This window comes from Passer montanus, unplaced genomic scaffold, assembly GCF_014805655.1.
Source record: "Passer montanus isolate IOZ18808 unplaced genomic scaffold, ASM1480565v1 scaffold108, whole genome shotgun sequence".
Classification (NCBI taxonomy): Eukaryota; Metazoa; Chordata; class Aves; order Passeriformes; family Passeridae; genus Passer; species Passer montanus.
Window position 1 is genome coordinate 1,399,099 of NW_024357392.1, and position 20,415 is coordinate 1,419,513.

The window sequence follows — 20,415 nt, forward strand, 5'->3', positions numbered from 1 at the left end:
GCAACATGCTTAAAAAACCTTTGGATTTTACAGCAGGCTTACAGCCTTTTTATGTGTAAGAGAGTACAGATACATTTTGTGCCTTTGAATTCTTGATTTGTGTTTTAGATGGAAACTTTTTGCTTTTGTTTCTGTAATTCCTGTGTGGGGTTTTTTTAACCTGATTTCATGCTGGAAGTCTCAGAATAAAAATGGCTCCCACAGCATGTGTTTTTAAACATCTTTCAGATGTGGGTGTCTGTTGGGTCATTTCAAAAGTGCAGAAGGAGATTAGTTCCTCACATTTCCCTGGGAGATGGAGTGGAGTTGCCAAGAGTCTATCTGCTCTGTTCAGTGGAGCACTGGGAGGTGAACCTTAACTTAGCACTTGTTATTCTCTTAGAGCTGCATAACTGAGGCAGGAACTGTGGTTCCTCTGTGATCTGTTGCTCCTGCAAACAGGGGCTGCACTGCTCTTCATAGGTGCATTTGCAAGCTGGCTTTGCCACTTGCTTGGAGATGTCAAGGCTGGGAAGTGTTCTGGGATGTGGAAACAGCTCAGATACCCTCTGAGAGCTCAGGCTGTGACTTGAATGATCTTAAATGATGTGACTTAAATACAGTTCCATTTCTGTGACAAGGCAAGAGAGCTGTATCTGAAATGAGGAGGCAAGAAGGGATTGTGCTACAGACAAAAGTAGTCACCTTTCACGCAGGTTAGACTGGATGAGGGTGCATGTTCTGAGCCATATGATGCAGATTACCTCCATACAGGAGATGTTTTTGCTCCATCTGCTCCTTTGTTGCTACGTACAGAGGATGAGTTCAGGGAACAAAATATGAGGACATGGCAGTCGGCAGAAATAGGTCATCAGACGCAGGATTTTAAAGGGTTTATGGCTAATCCAGGCTTGTTTGGTCCTGGGGAGCATAATGATTTGAAACAACTGTATTCCATCAGTTTATCTGTTGGGAATAGGTAGCCTTGGGCTGGGCTTAAGCCTCCACAGATGCTGTGGAAAAAAAAGGCTGCCATGAAATGCTGCATAGGAGCCCATCCTTACTTTCTGGGATGATCTGTGTACCTTTGCATATGGGTATGCCTAGTTAGGTGATTTTCTTTGTAGGGAAGTTAAGATGTGCAGATGAATCTGTGTATTTTGATGAAAAGGTGAGGAGAGTATAAAGGAGATGCTAAGCAGAAGTTCTATACAAATCACTGTGCTCTTCAGAACTGTCACTCACGTGGTGAGTGCTCCAAACCTGGGCATTTTTTAAATAAGCAGCATGACTTTTGCGCTCGTGAAAGGTGCCAGATTGACAGCTCTGGAGACTGAACCCTTCTATTTATCCACAGAACAGGTACAGCACAGGCAGCAGCACTGCGAGCTTCCCCACAGTGTCTCGTCCATGTGTCCCAAGCCTGTTCTGGAGGAACCCCCTGTTGAGGTGAGAAGGCAGTTCAGTCTCTTCATGTCCTGTCAATCCTTGGCCTCACTGCTGAGGGGCTGAGCCAGGGTGTCAGCTAATGCCAGCTGTGGTGGGAACCTGCAGAGTCTGGGCTGCAACATGCAGCAGATTTCAAGGAACATGAGCTATATTCCACACCTGTGATGGTCTTCCAGCAGCCTTTTTGCTTTCAGTGACTTAGGCTGGGGTCAAGGAATTGATTTTGAGCCCAAGTCCTCCTTATACACTGCAGGACGTTCAGGTGTATATATGAGAGGCCATTGGTGTTAAAATCAAACTGGGTTCAAGGCCCTCAGCCAACCTCTCATGAATTTTGCTGTCTCCCCACAGCCCCCTTTTTTCCCCCCAGCTGAAGGGGTGGAATAACAGTTGTGTGGATTCTGGATAGCAGAAATAGATTATATAAATATGTTCCATGCTAATATTTGTCCTTAGTCTAGCAGATTAACTCATTTACCTAATTTCCTGCATATTATAAAACACTTACTATCCATCCCCTTTTTCTCTAGGGGAAAATAAGTTTGTAATAAGGTCCTTGTGAGCTAATAAAGGATTTGGATTCTGATGCTTTGAAAACCTGTTTTCCTTTGCAAAAAATAGTAGGAAATTGGGTAGATAGTAAATTAATCAGTACAACTTATTATCTACAGTGGGACAGCTGTTAAAAACACTAGGAAACAGGGAAAGTGCTTTGGAATTTATAAAAGTAAAATAAAGCTGGATGTTTCCCAAGATTTTCTTTTCTTCAGAAAAGAAATTTCCTTCAACTCTGAGGTTTGGGAGACTCATCCAAGCTTAGCCTTTTATTTTATTCATAGCTTTGAGGCAGTTTTTCAGCTAAAATTAATTTTTCTACAGCCAACAAAAATCTCGGTACTGTTGCTTCCATGTCTTTGTTTTTTTTCTGCTGTTTGTTGTTGTTTGGTATTTTTTTAAATAAAAGAAGCGATATATAAAAGTAGTCTCATGATTTGAGGAATTTCCTTTGCCAAATTTTAGGTGCTGTCTTCAACATCAGATTGGTTTTACCTTAAAAATTTAATGAAAAGAAAAGGGTTTGTGTGTGTTCAACTTCAAAGGATTTATTCATATTAATAATTATTCCAGGCCAGTGTTAGTGCAGCTGAAGCAATGCAGCTGAGTGTGTAGTTTTTTCCTCTGGTTATTCTGTATTTTTGTTTCTGTGTATATGCACCCCTCATGTGACACTTGTGAAGACAGGGACAGCACAGCTACTGAGTAGCTGCTGCGCTGGCTGTCAGGATCCTGAATAATGGCAGAATGATTATTTTAATTCTTCATCCCCTGATACTTCCAGTTGTGATAACCCCTCCTGAGTCCCAACTAGAAAATGAACTGTAGTTACTGCAATGGTAGCTGATGGATTTCCACGAGCCTTTCCTCTGACACGTTGTCTTTCATCCACAGACCCATTCTGAAGAGAGACCGTTCCAGTGTGAGGAATGCAAAGCCCTGTTCCGAACCCCCTTCTCTCTACAAAGACATCTGTTAATCCATAACAGTAAGTGCAAAGTCAGAGGCAAAACAGCTTTCTCCATTCTCATATGTGACTGACAAAAACAAACATGTGCCACCTTGCTCCAATATACAACTTGCTGTGTTAAATTGGTACTAGGACTCAACTCTGTACCCATGGAGTTAAAAAATTCGGAGCCTAATTCAAACCTTGCCTTCAGATGCACTTAAAGCAAATCCAAATATGCTGTAGAAAATCCAGCAATGACTTGAGGTCTGATGGCAAGGAATTTATTTCTGCATTAAGTGTGATAGTGTTGCCTCCGTTTTAAGAAAGGACAAATGGAAACAGAGATAAGTTGGTGACTTGCTCAGTTTTTGTAGGTAATCCAGTTTAGAGCTTGACACTGAGACTGTCTCTCCTGTGCCAGCCCAGGCTCATGTTTGCTGCCTCTGGCACAGAACTGGATCAGCTCAGAGAAATGCTGTGGCCATTTTTGCTCATGAGTAACTTTTCTTGGCATTCTGTCCTTTTTTTTTTTAGTTGACTGTGTTATGATTTATTTTTGGTGGAATTTTCTCCATCTTTAATACTTGGAGAGCCTTAGATTATCATTCAATCCTTTGAAAATCAACAGTTTAAATTTTAGAAAATGCTCATGATCTAAAATCCTTGCAGCTTGGAAGACAGTACTTTGTTTTGGGGAATATTCACACTGGCATAACTAAGAAAACCACAAATCTTTCATTTTTTAATCCTGCATAACAGTGTTTCTGTTAGATGAATTACTGGATTGGCATGTTCAGTTTGTTCTTTTGTGATTTTATTTTAAAGCTTCTGCAGTTTTTTTAAGCATTGGATGTCATAAATGTTTTTCCCAATGTTAAATGGTAAAAATGATGGAGGAAAATGTTAAAAACCTGTTCAGTAGTGTGTATTCTGATGAATAAGCATTTCCAGAATATCCAAAATATGTGATTCACGGTGTGCTGAATTGTAGGTTTATTGTAGGTTTTCCTGAAGGTTTCTCTAAAAACATACGGTGTGACTTTTTTTTTTAAGAGGGTGGTAGCTCAGGAAGATCTGTTTTTCTCTTTGTTAGGTGAGAGGACCTTCAAGTGTGATCACTGTGATGCCACTTTTAAAAGAAAAGACACATTAAATGTTCATATTCAAGTTGTACATGATGGACATAAGAAATACAAGTGTGACCTGTGTGACAAAGCTTTTGTGACACCCTCAGTCCTAAAGAGCCATAAGAAAGTGAGTAGAATCAACTGATCATTTCTTGTGTGTCCTTAAGGTTGTCATTCCATGTAGAATCCCCAGCTACTTCTGCCTTTCTGGCTTTTCAGTAGAAAGCTGTGATTGTCCTTACCCTAAAATGCTGATTGCAGTAGTGGGGTTATTGGTGCTCAGCAGACTCTACAGGTGGTGCTTGTTATAAATTCAGCATAGGTGCTCCAGCATCATGTGTGTGGGAGGATGGGCCTGGCTGCACTGCTCTTACCACCCTCCTTTCCACCAAACTCTGCCATGGAATTGGGGTAAACTTTAGGAGAAGGCTTGCTCACTAGTTTGGCCTGAGGTAAGATTGATGTTACAGGGAAGAAATGCAAAGAAAATAATTGTATCAAGAAAAGTCAGCTGAGAAAGGTTAGTTAAGGTGCTGCCACCTAATCCAGATTGTGAGAATTTCTTTAAAAACATCATGCATTTATTGCTTGCCATATAGTATGTGCTTCGTACATTTGTGTAAAATCAGAATTGCTTTTGCTTTGTGTTCCTGTCAGACTAGGACTTGGCTGTGTTTGTGAACCTTGTAGTTGTACTGTATTGCTCCCAGAAATCCTTTTGGTATTTGGGTATTTGGAATTAATTAGTAGCTGTCTGTCTGGTATATCCCAATGTTGCTGGTAGAGATGCAAGTGCTTTCCAAATAACTATATCCTAATCAAGAGGCATTTAGCATTCATAGCTTTAATGACAGGGAATGAAAACAGTGCAAGTCTATCCAATACTGAAATGAGATCTCATTTACTCTTGCTTCAGCTGCAGTATAAAATGTACTATGTGAGAAAGGTTTTTTATGATGTAATGAAGAATTTTGTGTCATTATGGTGTCTTTTCATCAACATAAGAATTCATTTCCCTGTCTGAAGAGGGTCATGTGCTACCTGGAAACCAAAATAGTCAGCTGCTCATATAATTGAATGTGTTATCTTTCTATCTCATTTAAATTAACACTTCTAAATGAAGTAATCAGAAATTTTCCACTAAAAGAACAGCCACAGTTATAAGGAAAAGTAATTCAATAGACTGATAAATTTTCAGTTCAGAGTTGTGTGTTTGAAAGTACAGTATGAAAAGTGATGGTGACCTTGGGTGTAATTGATTTCAGGGTGATCTCGCTGTTGACTACACACGTTGGATGGGAGAGTTTGTAATATGTTTTTTTTCTATTTTGAAATAATTCTACTTATATCAGTGAGTCTCTCCAGCCCTAAAACTTGATTTCAAAAGACAAACGCAGTGATTTAGTGCGGGTGATAGTTACAATAGTCTTTTTGTGATCAATTCTTTAACACCTAGAGCTACTTAGAGTCTTTGCCTGGTATGATGGTAGAATACATAATAGAGGTAATAGCAGTCAATGCCAATACAATTAAATATTCCATATTTCACTTTTCTATTTAATGCTGAACACTCATTTTTGTCCTTCCCTTCCCCATGTAGACTCACACAGGAGAAAAAGAGAAGATTTGCCCATATTGTGGACAGAAGTTTGCAAGCAATGGAACACTGAGAGTTCATATTCGAAGCCATACAGGTATTTATTGTGATGAAGAGAGAAGATTTTCTAAATCTGTAACAAGGTATCTCTATGTCCACAATTTATCTATCTACAAACAGGCAAATTTACAGGTACGCTTAACACAGCATCTTTGTCAGACATTTTACCTGCTTAATGTGTAAAAACTGTTGTCAGGTTTCATTTTGCAAGTTTACACTTTCATTCAAATACGTGGCATCAGGTGCCTGAAAGAGGTTTCTTTGTGATAATTTGTTTACAGCGTAAAATGGTGTAGATTTGCCTTTGGCATGACATTTTCTTCCCTCTGCATAACCCAGTTTGGCTCGCAGGGAGATGACAGTAATTTCTGTATGCTGCTTGCTGATGTTACCCATCAGTTTGCATGGAGCAGAAAGCCCCAGTTTTTCAAGCTCGTAGTGCAGATGGCTCTTGGGAAAGTGCTCTGAAGATGTCCAAGTAAAAATGCTTTTCACATGTGTGTTGCTACCAGTTAGATTTCAGCTCTCTCAAGCAGGCTTTCCTAAATTAGGAGTTGGACTAACATGAGTTTTGTGAAACCACACACCAGGGACCTCTAACCCTGAGTACAGAACCCTGCAAAATTTGTATCCTATTGTAAACAGGAGGCTGTGACATTTTGAACTTACTTGAAGCAGAAAGGCATGGAAGAATTCTAGTACCTTTGTAAATTAAGTGCAGGGGGAGAAACTGCCTTGCCATGAGATGATACAGGTTGGAATTACAGCAATATAGAACGTGGAAGCAATTTATGAATGAATAATGGTGCAGGAGGGAAACTTTCAAGGCCCCCCCTTTTTTTTTTTATTAAACCTGAGAAGCTAGAAGCAGTCATTGGGTCATTGTACTGTTACTAATTCAGGAAAAATGCCTTGCTAAATTCATTTATAATGAACTGATAAATAAACTCTGATTAGTTTCTCTTCCAGTCCTGCTGCTAATACAGTGTCAGTTACATTTTTGGTGGTTTGCATCCATTACTGTGAGAATTAACCAAAATAGGTTTTCATGGTTGTTTTTGTCACTCTGTTATGGTTCCTGGCCAATTTTTTATGATCCTGATGAATAATGGGGGGGGGGGGGGCTCCTAAGTTGTGACTTTAGGTTTAAAAATAGTATTTTTATTACATGGCAAAATGCCTAATGTAAGGTTGAGTGAGAAAATGGCGTAGTTGGATTCTTGTTGCAAATCTGGAGAGGTGGTTTTGTTTGGTGCTGTACCTGAGGGCTTCAGCCATGTTGTTCTTGGTCGTAACACAAGCACACTGATCACGAGAGGAAATTGTTGTCCAATGTTCAGTGAGCCTGAGGGAACATGACCTTCTGAGGAATACCTTGCATCATTCCCAAACAGCGTAAGAGGAGCTGCTGAAGGAAATCCAGGTCATCTCCAAACAGGGTAAAAGAAGGTTGAGTATTCATAAGTTCCCTACAATGTGAAAATCCTTGACAACTTCTCAGGGAATTTCTGAGCAATAGGAAATGTTCAGTTCATCAAATAGTGGAGCCACAAACTTACTTTATTTAGAGATGAATGTTTGGTTTCTAAGTGTTGCAGTGATTTGTACTTTATGGTATTAGTATCTGTTAAATTCTTTGGATTTGAATTAATAATTTCAAAACTATGCCATTCTTTTTTCTCTTTGGTCAGACTGCCAAGTATCACTTTCCATTATGAGCTAGAAGTGAAACAAGCAGCCACTGTCTTTTCAGGAGATGATTCATCCTTCTGAATAAGCCTTGAGCTTTTGGTGCAACTAAGCAGTCCACCATAAATGTAAATATTGCAAAGACCTCTTGTCTTAGTGATTACAGGTGATGAAGTTTGAGGTCTGTGTCCAGACATTTGTATTATCCCATTTTCTGTTTTTGGTCAGGTAGACTTTGTGTTGTCTACTTTGTGTGAGAGGTTTTGTTCTGTATTTACAAAACAAATTCAGGTAGAGGTTATTTTAAAGAGAGTTGTACATCACTTTTTTTCCTCCTTATATCTATGAAGTTATTCTTTACAAAAGCTGAGGTTCTAGGGTACCTCTCTGGTTCTGCTTTGGAATGGTATTTTTGATATGCTTGATAATCCATGTGCAGAACGAGGAGCTTAGTGGGGTTTTGTCTTTTATTTCATATGCAGCATGTGCTCTTAAATGTTATTCCACACAGACATGCATGCTTCCTAGAGAAGCAATTTTCTTCCCTCTTCTGTGTTAGAATAAGACTCTGTAAATGAGCTCAAACAGCACTTGGCCTTTTGCAGCAACTGAGCTGGTTTGGGGTGAGTGAACATGTCTGCATGTGCATGTACAGAGGGAACGGGGTGATGTTTGCCTCTGAACCTGGAGTGTTGCTCTGTAATTCATCATCTGGGTTTCAGCCTTGGCATGACACAGACAGCACTCTGCAGGTCAGCTGAAACACTAGAGCACATTCTCCCTCTCCTGTATCCTGTTGGTTTATGACTTCTTAGGGTCACAGGGAGCTGGGGTTAATACAGCAAAAGAATCCTTTGACTGTGATATAAATTCCTTGGCTTGTTCATAAATTGTAAAAGAAGTCCTATGGTCTGCTCCATGGGCTGGAAACCCGGGGCTGGGAGGTTAATTGCTTCCCTGAAGTTTTAAGCAACTTTCAGTGTTAGCAGTTTCTGGCTGCAGTTTTGCAGCTTCTCAGTTGCCTTATGCATATCTGTTTAAAGGTGTTAATTGCTCTGGGGCATGTGTATGGATTTGTTTGTGCCTGTGTGATCTGGGTATAAACACACACATATTTTAGCTCTCTGCTGTTTATACTGTTGCCTTCCTAATTAGTTGTGTCCTAATCCTTTCCATCCTTGGGATGTAGCACATCAAGCTGTGCAGCAATCAAAGTTGTTCTCAACTGGTTTATATTTACAGGTAAATTTCTTTTAGAGTTAGCAGAATTAAGTAATTCTGTAATTCTGTCCTTTCTATACTGTTCTTTCCCTACTGATACAAAGACTGATGAGGAACAACTAATGACTATAAATATCCTGCAGAAAATTATGTGCAAATATGGGTTAAAATATAATCTTATTTTGCTTTTACAACTACAGTTAGTCCAAGTCCTGATAATAAACCAGTAAGATAATTTACATCTCTCCTAATTTTAAAGCCCTGGCTTACTGTGTCTTTCTTACATGTTACATGCTCTGCTAGGTGCAAAAAGCAGGTTTGTTTTTTAAGCACGAGTTGAGAAGGTTCTTTGCAAATTTACTTCCATGTGGATGAGTAAAAGATAATACCAAGAAATTACATTAAAACAGCAAAAAGCATTTGGATCACAGACTTCTATATCCTTTATGCTAACATGACATTTTTCAATTTATGTAAGAAGAGATTGTTTTAGAAGCTTTCGAAAATATAGAACTTGAGGTGCTGATTGCCTTCTTGAAATTCCTTCTGCACTGAGAGTGTGATGTTATGCACCTAATTTTGCAATTGTAGTCCCATTTCTACAACTTAACAAAGCTTCTGAGCATATTTACAATCCTATTTAAGTCCCAGCTATATAGATGTCTAAGTTCAAATTTTGCACTTCTAAGACAAAATTCTTAGGCAAGCAAAATATTAGTGGTGGAGTTATAATAATAAAGATCTTTGGTTTTTAACAGTAGTTCAGTCATCTCTGAACACAGAAGACTTCAAAGTAGTTGAAGGAAGTAATGAGTTCAAGTACAGGATAATTTTTGTTTATTATGGTGTGAGATATATCACCAAAGGTTTAATAGCTAAACAAGCAACTGTTTGCTCATGTACATAATAATGTACAGCCAGGATCCTCATTCCGGCAGATCTTCTACTAAATTACCTTACATGTATTTTCTTACATAGGAAAAAAGATAAAAGGCATGCTTGAAGGAACTTCCTCTCATATGCCAATGAAGTATGTGAAAGAATGTATCTGTATCTAGTCAGTGAACAGCTTGCAAATGTCTACAGATAGGCTCTTTCTATGAATAACTTATAAATGATCCTTCTTTTATCTACCCAGTTTAAAAAGGGGCTTGCAGAAGGCCTCAAAGGTAAGGATTCTGCATTTCTAAACCTTTCAGTTTATACATCATTGTCTTGTTCGTCTCCAGACAACAGCTAAATCTTTAAAAATACCTGTAAAGTTTCATGCAGCTGTCAGCTTCTTGCTGTCTGTACCCATGAATGAGGAAATGTTCTTTTGAGGGGTAGATTATTTGAATGAGACCTCTTTAGATCAAATGAGTTACTGATGGATTAATACATTTCTTTAAAAGACTTAGTTGACCATTGGGTTCACTGAAGTAATAGATGTTGCATTTTCCATTAGTAGAGAAATCAGATTGTTTAATTCCACTGATAGCTGCAAAGAATGGAACTGGTTTATTCTTTAAAGTTGTGTCTGTGTTTTATTACTTAAGATTACTTAAAATCTTGATGCCACTGTAGAACTGATGAGAGGCTGTAAGTAAGTAATAATGGTAGTTCATGCCTTACTGCATGGATTCAGATAGTCTTATTTTGTCGGGATTTTTACTAGTCTTTATGATTCAGTTAGTGGCAAATAGCCAATATCTCAATTACGTAATGATAATTTTGATGGACCAGATAGGGCAAGCATTTTATTGGTCTTAACTGGAAATAATCTGAATTCTTTGAATAAACGGTAAACTTTGCAGAAAACCAACCACCTCAGCTGTGAAAATACCGCTTCTATACCTCAAAAATTAAAGTATGGCTAAATACTTAGAAAAAGATAAGTAACAGAAAAAAAATGTTTCAAGCCTTCTGGTTTTCCCTTATTTTGATAGAATAGGATTTGAGGTTTTTTCTTATTAAATATATGACTGTTTTTAGTGGATGGGAATTGCACGTAGTTGATTTACGTGAAACCAATTCTAGTTCTCCCTGGTGCCTGGAAAATGAGTGTTGGAGTTTGGTTAGAAAGCATTCACAAATACACAAACTTAGAGTTATTCATCATCAATGAGGAAACAAACCACCTGAAAAAACAGAGGCGTTTAATCTCTTGTCTTCAGAGTCTGCCAGATTTGCATGTTGGTTAAAGTGAACTAAGAAATGTCTCTAATTGCCCCATACCTGAGGAGTGTTTCTCAGTGCACAGGACTGTTCTCAGAGCAGTCAGACCTATCCCTTTCCTTATCTGGCCCACAATGAGTATAAAATTACCTGTGCTTTTGGTGTTTCTGGGTCTTGTCTCAGCTGATGTCCTCAAGTATTTTATCTTTCAGATCACAAAGTTACTTAGCTCTTGGCATGAGAGAGCTGTTCCTGTGTGGGGACTTCTGTACCTTCTCAAGTGCTAAATTTTGAGTGTTTAGTGGCTGAAAAGGAGGCAGGCCAGGATTTTGCACAGGCCGGATCACTTTTTATTGTCTAGTCCGGGTTAAGACTAGTCCAGATGTCATAAGGAAATCAGCTCACTGTTGCAGTTGGCCAAGCTTCTTGATTGCTCTTCCGTTCTTTTCCCTCCCTGCAATCCCTGGTCAAAATTACAGAAATGCCTGAGAGATGCAGGGTATTAAATGGTTTTGAAGATGCTACTCAGGATGCAGAAAATTGCCACTTCTACATGACAGGAAGTTCATTATTTTAAAGAAGTGTTGATTTTCTCTCAGGACTGCAACACCAAAGTGGTGAAATGTACTGAATATTTTCTTGACTTGTGAATTTTTCATCTTTCCTCAGTGATTGGTTTCCTGGCATTTTCGAATTGAAGTTCCATTGGAATCACTGGGTTCACTGAATTCCTGTTAATTTTGATTCCTAATGAAGTCCCCTTCCATGTGGGAGAAATTCAGATCTGTTTATTTTAGTTTTATTTGTGTTTGTGTGTACATATTTGCATAGTGCATTAACTGAATAATGTTCAGTTAAGGACACAAAGTTTTTAATTGAATGGGAACACTGTTTAGGGGCAAGAGCAGCTGAGGATAAATGTGTGAAGCTGTCAGGTGCCCTCTCTGAGCAGCGTTCTAAAGCAGATGTCACAGATTATAATTTTGTTACATCCATTAACCTTTTGCCCATCCTTACTTGCTGTTGAATGCTGTCATCACCCCAGATTATCTCTGACTAAAAAAGCCCCCTTGAAATTCCCATTCTGGGCTGCCCTGTGGATCATCTGGTAAGGAGTGTTAAATGTGTGATCCAGATGGCCTCCAAATTCCTCTCCAGGTGAACTGTGCTCATTCCACTGCAGTTGGGCAATGGTGGAGGCTCTCTTCTAACCCTCTCCCCTGCCCCAGGCTTGAGTGAGGACTTTAAAAAGGATTATAGTCTGCTATAACTGTTCTGAAAGCTGGTATTTTGAAATAATGCACACATATATATTTCTACAGAAAAACATAACCATTTTCTATTTAAGAAACAATCTTCTAATCCCAAAAATTAGTAGCTCACCATCTGAATGGGAGCTATATCTAGAATATGGGAAATGGTCTCTGGAACAATCTGAGGGACTACATTGCTGTAATTATATTTATTCATTTTTATAAAGAAAACTGAAGAGAGGAATTCCTTGAGGCTGCATATGCTGCACATGATCTGATGTTCAGTGCAGTTTGTTATAGGTCTTTTTCTGATGTCCGTGAGTGCTGACCAAAACCATTGATGCTGAATACTCCAACTAAGCAGAGGTGTATTAAAAAGTGTATTAAACAAACCCACCTTGATTATTTCACTGCATAATTCAACTTCTTCATTCCTCAGCTGAGCAGTTGAGTCCCAGTAAAGACGGGAAGCCAGGGAATCCTTCTTGAAGCTTACATGAATACCTGAGAAATTGTATTTGGGTGTCTAAGCAAGCTGCAGGGGAGCAAGGACAGTAAACAGGACTGCAAATTTCACAGATGAAATAGAATTAAAGCCTGAGTGTGGTTTGAAAGGGCAGTGAGACTGTTATTTTGGCTTGCTGGGCTCTTCAGATCAGGACTATTTCGCAGCTGGATGTTTCCTTTTTTGGGTTTGTTTTTCCATTGGATGGGAATTTCCACCTAACTGGAGAAACAGCTTTATATTTGTGGCTCAGCTGACTACAGGGAATGCAAAATACAGTGTGAAAATAGCAATGCGTATGGCCAGTTTGATTAACTGTCTCAAAGTCCTTATTAATTGTCTAGCTGTAGCCACTGAAACATTGAAATCTTAAAAAACTAATGTATATATGGATTTGCTTCTTAATTGTTTTGTCTGAGTTTGGGAGATCTGTGTGCTAAACTCAGTGTAAATGCTGCCTTAGAGCACCTCTGATTGCAGATGTCTCATGGGAAGCTGTCCTGAGTCCAACCGGAATGGGAGAATCTGGTATTTAACTTGTTAAGCTACATTAAGGTCCACTAGGTATTGTGATCTCAAGCTAGAGATGGAGAGGAGAAAAAAAGATGTCAATCCTGTCATGACGTGGTTTCAGATCAAAATCCCATATGTTTTTCAATCATGGAATTGTTTTTCATAATCCTTGTATTAAGGTTAAATTTATTTTTATTATTTTAAAAGCTCTGATTTTTTGTTCATGCAAAATCTGGAAGTAGAATGTCTAGACTTTGAATTATGCTAAATCCACTGCAATTTATCCCAGGATTATTTATTTGAGGTTATTTGTACAGAAGTGCCATTAATGTATTGAGCAGTTTGTTCTGGAACAGCGGGGACATGACAGTCAGCTGTAACTCAGGGGGGAACTTAACATTTGTTACATTTGACTTGCTTGACTGTTGTGTTATTTTAATGAAAGCAATAGTTTTGTTTAGAAAACAGATTTTAAAAACACTCAAACATAAAAATACTTCTATGTTTATCACATATAACTATATATACAAAGGTGTTTATATAAAAGTGCAGAGTGTAAATGGCATAGTTGTTAATTGGCATTGACTTTACCTAAAGTTCACCCACATCTTAGTCTGGTGTTTCCTCAAATTGACACCATCTCATAAATGTTCTTCTAGCAGCAAATCCAAGAAGAAATTGTGGTTTATCTAGGGGAAATCTCTTTCTTCTACTTTGATCCCTGTTAACTCCTTCTTGTGAAGACAAAAGAAATAGAGGTTCATGACTTGCCAGGTATTTAATTTGCTTTTCTTAGTAACTTTTGCTCTTAAACTCCTTGTTAAAGACCCTTTCATTTTCTGATCAGAGGAGTTTTGCATCTGGAAATCTCCACAATTTCTTGTGTACAACCTGAAGTTTATCACTGCAATGTTTCTAACCTGAAGTTTATCACTGCAATGTTTGTAAATGGGATTTTGGTAGTCCTTGTCTGGCTGTAGATGGATGTGGGAGCCCTGATGGATAATGTCACTTTCCCAGGAGATTGTATCACATGGTCCTTGCTCTCCAGTTTGTTTCAGGGACAATTCTGAACTTTGTGCAAGCACAAGCCCCTCTCCTCTGTGGACGCTGGCAGTAGTTTTTTATGAAATGTTGCCCTTCAGCAAGCCTTCACATGTGAGAAGAATATTTCTAGCATTCATTCTTTCACATCTGTCTTTTCCTTTGTTGCCATCGTGTTCCATCTGCTTATCACAGGATAAGAGGAAGTTAAACTGTTCCTGTTTATCGTACAGGACTTAGAGTGGGACAGAGTGTGTAAGACTTCTCTTGGGGAACACCTGCTTCCCAGTAGTCTCCTTGAATGTGGAATCATTCTGATGAGAAACTGACTGGTAGCATGAATAATGTTTACCTAGGCTGGCTCAGAAGCAAGGAAGTTAATTTTTAGTAGAGATAGAGAAGGTAATAATGTGGAATTGTAATAATCTTGCCAGATCTGCTGTCCACAAGATCAGATATTTAATCTTAAGCTAGTTACCTGGGCTCCTGAGACAGTAAATAGCAAAAAAGATGCATTGTCAGAGGGCAGTTTATTCACTTCAGAGTCAGGCAACAGAGGCCCTTTCCAGAGAGCAGTTAGTAAGAAATTTATACTAAGAAACTTGGTTGTTGCTAGCACAGATGTATTTTAAGTGGCCCATTGTTAATTTTGTAAAATCCTAAAACCTTTTGAGACAGAAGATAAGTTACAAGTTTAAATGATGCTTATGCTCAGGGTAGCTGCTTGTGTAAGCACCAGGGCACTTGAATAAATTCTAAGCATGTAGGCTCCAAAGGTGAAAGAAAATAACAAAAAATAAGAGTAAAATTACTTGGGAACATCTTTTAAGTAGTTTTACTGGAAACTATTGACACAAGTGCACGAGAAATTTATATAATTTAGAAAAACAAGATGGTTCCTAGTTTGAATGTCAAGACATAGCTGGCAGTCTGTGTTAGGCAGTAAACTTGATTTTTGGAACGGTGAAGATTTTTTACAGTGGACAGTTTATAACAGCAGCTCCAAGCCCGACTTTTTCAGGTGTGACACGTTGATGTGGAGTCATTGTTGCCCTCTGCTGGCATCTGCTGAAAGCTCCTAGGGCTTTCCTCATCAAGCACCATGGTGTCCGTGGTTGATTTCAGAGGGACACTGTTAATCTGCTTCAGACAAACTCAAGCGCGTCCTTTGAAGGCAAAAGTCTTTCTCTTTAAAGACAGATGAGGGTGGGGGAGAGAGGGAGGAGGATACAACTCCTACCTGTCATCGCTCATCTGCTTACAAACTGCTGAAAGCTTTAAATTCTCCATTCAAAAGCCCCCAGACATAAAAATGTCAGTTGAATTAATTCAATATTTGAGTACTGACAACTGTTGGAGTGTTTGAATTTCGGGGGCATGAATTAAAGCATCGAAGGTCAGGAGAGAGAGGATCATATATCAAACTGCTCAGTGAAAACACAGCTCTAACACAGAGATTGATGTCATCATCCTAAAAAGAACCCCAGACCCCCAATTCACACAGTTGAGCTTTCTGAGAGATGACAGAACTCAACAGAGAAAAATATTTGTGTTTACAAGGTGCCTTGCTGGCCAGTCTTATGCTGTCATTCACAGTTACCTATACAGAAGTAAAAGACAAAAGAACAAAATAATCTGTCTACAAAATAGGGGAGGGTGGCCATCCTCTTCCCTAAACAATTACCTCACCTCAGGTGCCCTTGAATCTCTACCCAACGTGTGGAAATGGAGATTTCATGTTCCGCTGTGGCTCTTTGTCAATATCTTTGGGTTATCAGTGAAATATACTGGTTTGGGTTTTTTAAAACTATGAAATGGAGTTAATCTTGCTTGCCTGTTTTAGAAGATTGAGTGTTAATAAGTGCTTGACATTTGTTTTGTGTTAAGTCTATATGCAGAAATACCTTTGTGAGCAGAAAGCTGTGCATTGACTTTATAAAACAGGCTTTGCTTGACTTGTGACAAACCTTTATTTCAAAAGACACCTTCAGCATTATGGTTATGTAGAACAAAATCCATTTTGTGGACAGAAAATTTTCTATCGTCTTAATTTTTCTACTTTGTTTTCCAATGGAAACAGCCTGATCTTTGCTTTTATAGTGTTCTATACAGGAACAGGAGGCAGTACACTCAGATTCCAGTGCATTGCCTGAAGAGTTAAAAATTCAAGTACATTTCTTCCAAATGATGGTACTCAGAAACTCTTTACTGGCTGTCTCTGAACAGCTCAGTATCCACACGACACTAATGTGAGTTTGGGAAAATCGATGCCAAATGACATCAGTGTAATGGAGCATTAAACAAATACCTTTCAGATATGGGATGCTGCAAGGGAGATGCTAAGGTTGTTCTGCTTCTACTTCAGTCATAAATCGGGACACAAATATTGCAGAAACTTTTGATTAACCAGCTTCTAACACAGATCCAGCGTTATAAAAGAGTGGATTTTATATTCCATTGGGATTCTGACACCCAGAGGCCTCTAATAGCGACCAGATGTGAAATAGAAAAAATATTTGGGAGCAGTTAATGCCTAACCATAAAAGTGGCCATGTGTAAATCACTGTACAATGTGGTTTGAGCAAGGGCATTCGGTGTTTTCTTTTTGGTTTTATTTCCCCCAAGGCTGTCTGTGTGTATTCATGTATTGTGCAAAATCAGTCAGCAAAGAGAAATATTTTGATCCAGCACTCCATCGCGCTCAGGCAGGATTATTTGTAATTTTTCTAAAGTTTAAATCTGCTCTTGGAAGAGAAAAGCAGTTCAGTTTGACAAAGAGCTGTGCTGCAAGGCCTTCATCCTCTGAGGGCACATTTCTGGGTCCTGATGCTTCTCTTGTTCTCAGGTGAGCGTCCTTACCAGTGTCCCTACTGTGACAAAGCTTTCAGCAAGAACGATGGCTTGAAGATGCACATTCGCACCCACACCAGGGTAAGTCCCACACAAGGAGGAGTTTTTATGCTTGCTTGAGGATTGTCTGTGACTCATGTGGTGAAAAGTAATTAGTTGCTGTTTGTGTAGAGATTAGGCTCTGCCAACCAAGGTATTTTATGCCTATCAAAATAAGAGGCAAAGATTCAAGTCATTAACTTGCGAATTCTAATTAGAACTCCATTACCTTCTATTTTTTTTGTGTTTGATTTCTTTTATGTTGAAATAATAGCTGTACTAACCTCTTCATTTAACCCGTGGTTATTTATAGATATAAATTAATGTTGTTTACTGAGTAAACAGCTCTGTAAAGGCTTCACTGTGACTGAAACTTCAATATCCAGTGCTTTGATTCTTACTGTGCCTGTAAAGTCCAGTCACTGTGAGATTTTCTAGAGGCTGTACTTTATTAACTGATGACAATTTTTATATAACTTTTATTTAACTGGGAGCTGTTACAGCTCACAAAGATGAGAGCAACGTTGAGGCCAAACCAAGGAAATTCTGCATCTACTGGGAAATAGGAAAGGTGACATTTAACTTGGTAGTCTCCATGTGCAAGTGGACACACAGAATTGCTTTTTAAATAAGTAAATTAAAAACTGTTACAATTTCTATTGTTCTGTGTGGGTCTTGAGCATATTAACTGAGGTCCTAGATAAAGTTGTAGCTTTTGTACCCCAAACTATACAAGTAATGAGTAGTTTGTGCAATACTCTTGGTAGTTCATCGGGAACAGGCTAGTCCTATGTTGTTAGTTGTTTCTCCTTTTTTTCCAGCTGTTAAATCACTTTAAGAAGTGCTATAAATTCTTTTCTGTTGTTACTATCCCCTCTTAACTGTGTTTGCACCAGGAGAAATTTCATGACCCATCTAAGTTCTACATGATTGTGAGGGGTAAACAAGCTCTGAAACAGTGCCAAATCCAGGGGTTTTTTTTCTGATTTTTTCATACAGTTTGAGTAAAAACAACAAACACTCCCCAGTCTCTGTAGAAGAAAAATAAAGGAAAAATAATATTATTAGGCTTTTAGAGTCTGCAGTGATTTACACCAAGTAATGTTTTCTTCTAAGCATTTTTTAGCTGATAGGAAAGGGAAGAGGAAAATAAATTTTAAGGAGTGGATATTTCTTTTTAATATATGTAGACACTGTATTAGGCAGGCTTTGTGTAGCACTAAGAGCAAAATAAAATTTGTTTTAAAATGTCTCAGGAAATATTCGACTGTACCATGGAGGCCAAATACCATCCTTAGAGGTACAAAGAACGCAGTGCACACCAAATGTGATCTAAGTGTTTCCATATACTTGAGATGTGTTGATCATGTACATTTGAAAGGTCACATTTCAGTTTTTTTATTTTGATGTGTGAAGGTGCTGGTCATCCCCACAGCTATGCTGTAGGATTAAAATGTGCAGGCCAAATGTGGTTTTTTTAGACTTGATTAGATTTTGGTTCTTTTTGTGGTGATGCTGCTTCTATCCCAAAACTTGACAGTGAGTCTCATACATTTTTGATTGCCATTGCATATTCATTTATCTCCATGTAATTTTTTTTTTACTTTGAAGTAACAAGAATCACTACTAATAATATTTACATTAATAGTAATTTCTAAATTGAAGCCTGTTGCTATGTTCTTGCATGTCCCAACTTCCCCTCTTCCTCACAATTGACCTTATTTAATATTTAAGTAGAACTGGACAGCTAAAAAATCAAAAGTCATCTTAGGAGGAGGAGGAAAAAATGGGTTGAAATTATTAATAAAAACAAGAGAAGAAAAAACAAAGTTTATTACTGACTTCCATGGATTTTCAAGCCAGAAGATGGATTTATGCCTGAGTCTGTTCTGCAGAATATTATCCATGAAGTAGCACAGGATAATAAGCTATTGTTATTTTACTGTTCCGGTTAGTAAATATTAGTGCAGGTACAAGGGAATAAATATGTATTTTAGCTGGTGTGGAAGAGCTGAGTGGTGAAGGGAATTAGAAAGGGAGGAAAAAAGTGTGGGAGCAACAATACTGACAGGTAAATGGGGAAGACACCATTTGTGTCTTGGCAAGAATGTGAAGATTTATTTAATCTTAGTAGTAGGTTGATGCTTGTCAGGAATGCAGGGTGCAGGAACCAAACCAGCCCCCTTCAGCAGAGAAAACAGCTGCTGAGCTGTTCAGGTGTGTCTTTCCTGAAGTGAGGGCTCATGATCCGAGTCCTGACTCTGAAGGAGATGTGTTCTAACTGCACTGTGTAAGGACTTCTCCAGGGAAGAAAGAAACTTGTGCAGAAAGAGTTTGAGACCCCTGAGCACAATGCACTAGGACTTGTTCTGTGTTCCTAGGCTGTTTAAACAAAGATGAACTGAAGATTAGGAAATAAAAAATGCACTGTGTTTGCCAAAGGTTTGGGTCCCACTGTCAGTTCTAAGAACAAGAAAAACCAGGAAGTCACACTTGAAATTTCTCTTTTCAGTCATCCCATGTTTTGACTTTTTAAAATGCTGTAAGGTTGTTTGCTCTTTCTTATTTTACCCTTTCCTACACATACATTTTATTTGAAATTTATTCTTGCGTGCAAAATCATTGTTGAAAGAGTAAATAGCTAGATGTATAAATCATGAAGGTATTTTTGTATCAGCTGAGCCTAGCAATGTGGAAATAAAAACAGTCATAGCACCCTTCTGCAATGATAAGTTATTTTTTATTCATAAATGTCTTGAAAAAACCAATCTGGTCTATTGGCCAGAAGGTTTGTGAAGTGGCTTAAAAGTAATACTGTAGCATTCGCCAAAGACAGGAGAGATTAAATCTCATTGTATTTTACCAGTGGGCTTAAATGCCAGACCTGATGCTGGGGATCAGGAAAAGCTGCTGAAAAAATCATTGTAGAAAGTTGATTAAGGTCTGGCAGCTGCTAAAATGAGCACAGCCTGGGTGGCCACAGGTGTCAGCTCCAGCTCTGGAGTAAACAGAGAAGGTAAGGCCAAACCCCTGCTGGCCAGGGCAGGGAGAAAACACCACCCACCTGATATTAAAATGTCACCTGAGTATTGATTTGTTTCTATGAAAGTAAATGTGTTTGCTTTATGGTTTGATGGGTTTGGGGTTTTTTTCCTTAAGGAGAAATATAGCAGCCTAGGAAAACATAAAGGAGGAACTCATTGAAGTTGTTGATGAAATGAGTTTACAAACCATATCAGCTTTGAGGGAGTTACATGCACATTTCCAACCCTCACGCTGCAGGAAACTTCATCTCTTTTCTAAGGCTTTATTCAGTGCCTGACTGAACATTGCGATGTTTAAGCTTAAACATGTGGAAAAATTATTCTATGTTGTAGCAATAGAATTGCTAATGCTTGGAAATATGGCCATTGATAGGTGCCCAG

General features: G+C 38.5%; 1 protein-coding gene across 3 annotated transcripts in view; it reads left to right on the forward strand.

Moving 5' to 3' along the window:
- The window catches only part of PRDM5 (PR/SET domain 5), a 59,015-nt gene that overhangs the window by 26,864 nt on the left and 11,736 nt on the right, over positions 1-20,415 (forward strand). For 2 of the 3 annotated variants that reach the window (XM_039722813.1, XM_039722820.1), the window contains exons 11-14: positions 2,878-2,971; positions 4,029-4,189; positions 5,663-5,756; positions 16,947-17,032. In XM_039722813.1, the coding sequence (XP_039578747.1) occupies positions 2,878-2,971; positions 4,029-4,189; positions 5,663-5,756; positions 16,947-17,032 (435 nt within the window). Of the gene's footprint in view, positions 1-1,336; positions 1,429-2,877; positions 2,972-4,028; positions 4,190-5,662; positions 5,757-16,946; positions 17,033-20,415 lie in introns of all 3 variants that reach the window. The other variant, XM_039722828.1, reaches the window with a different exon arrangement.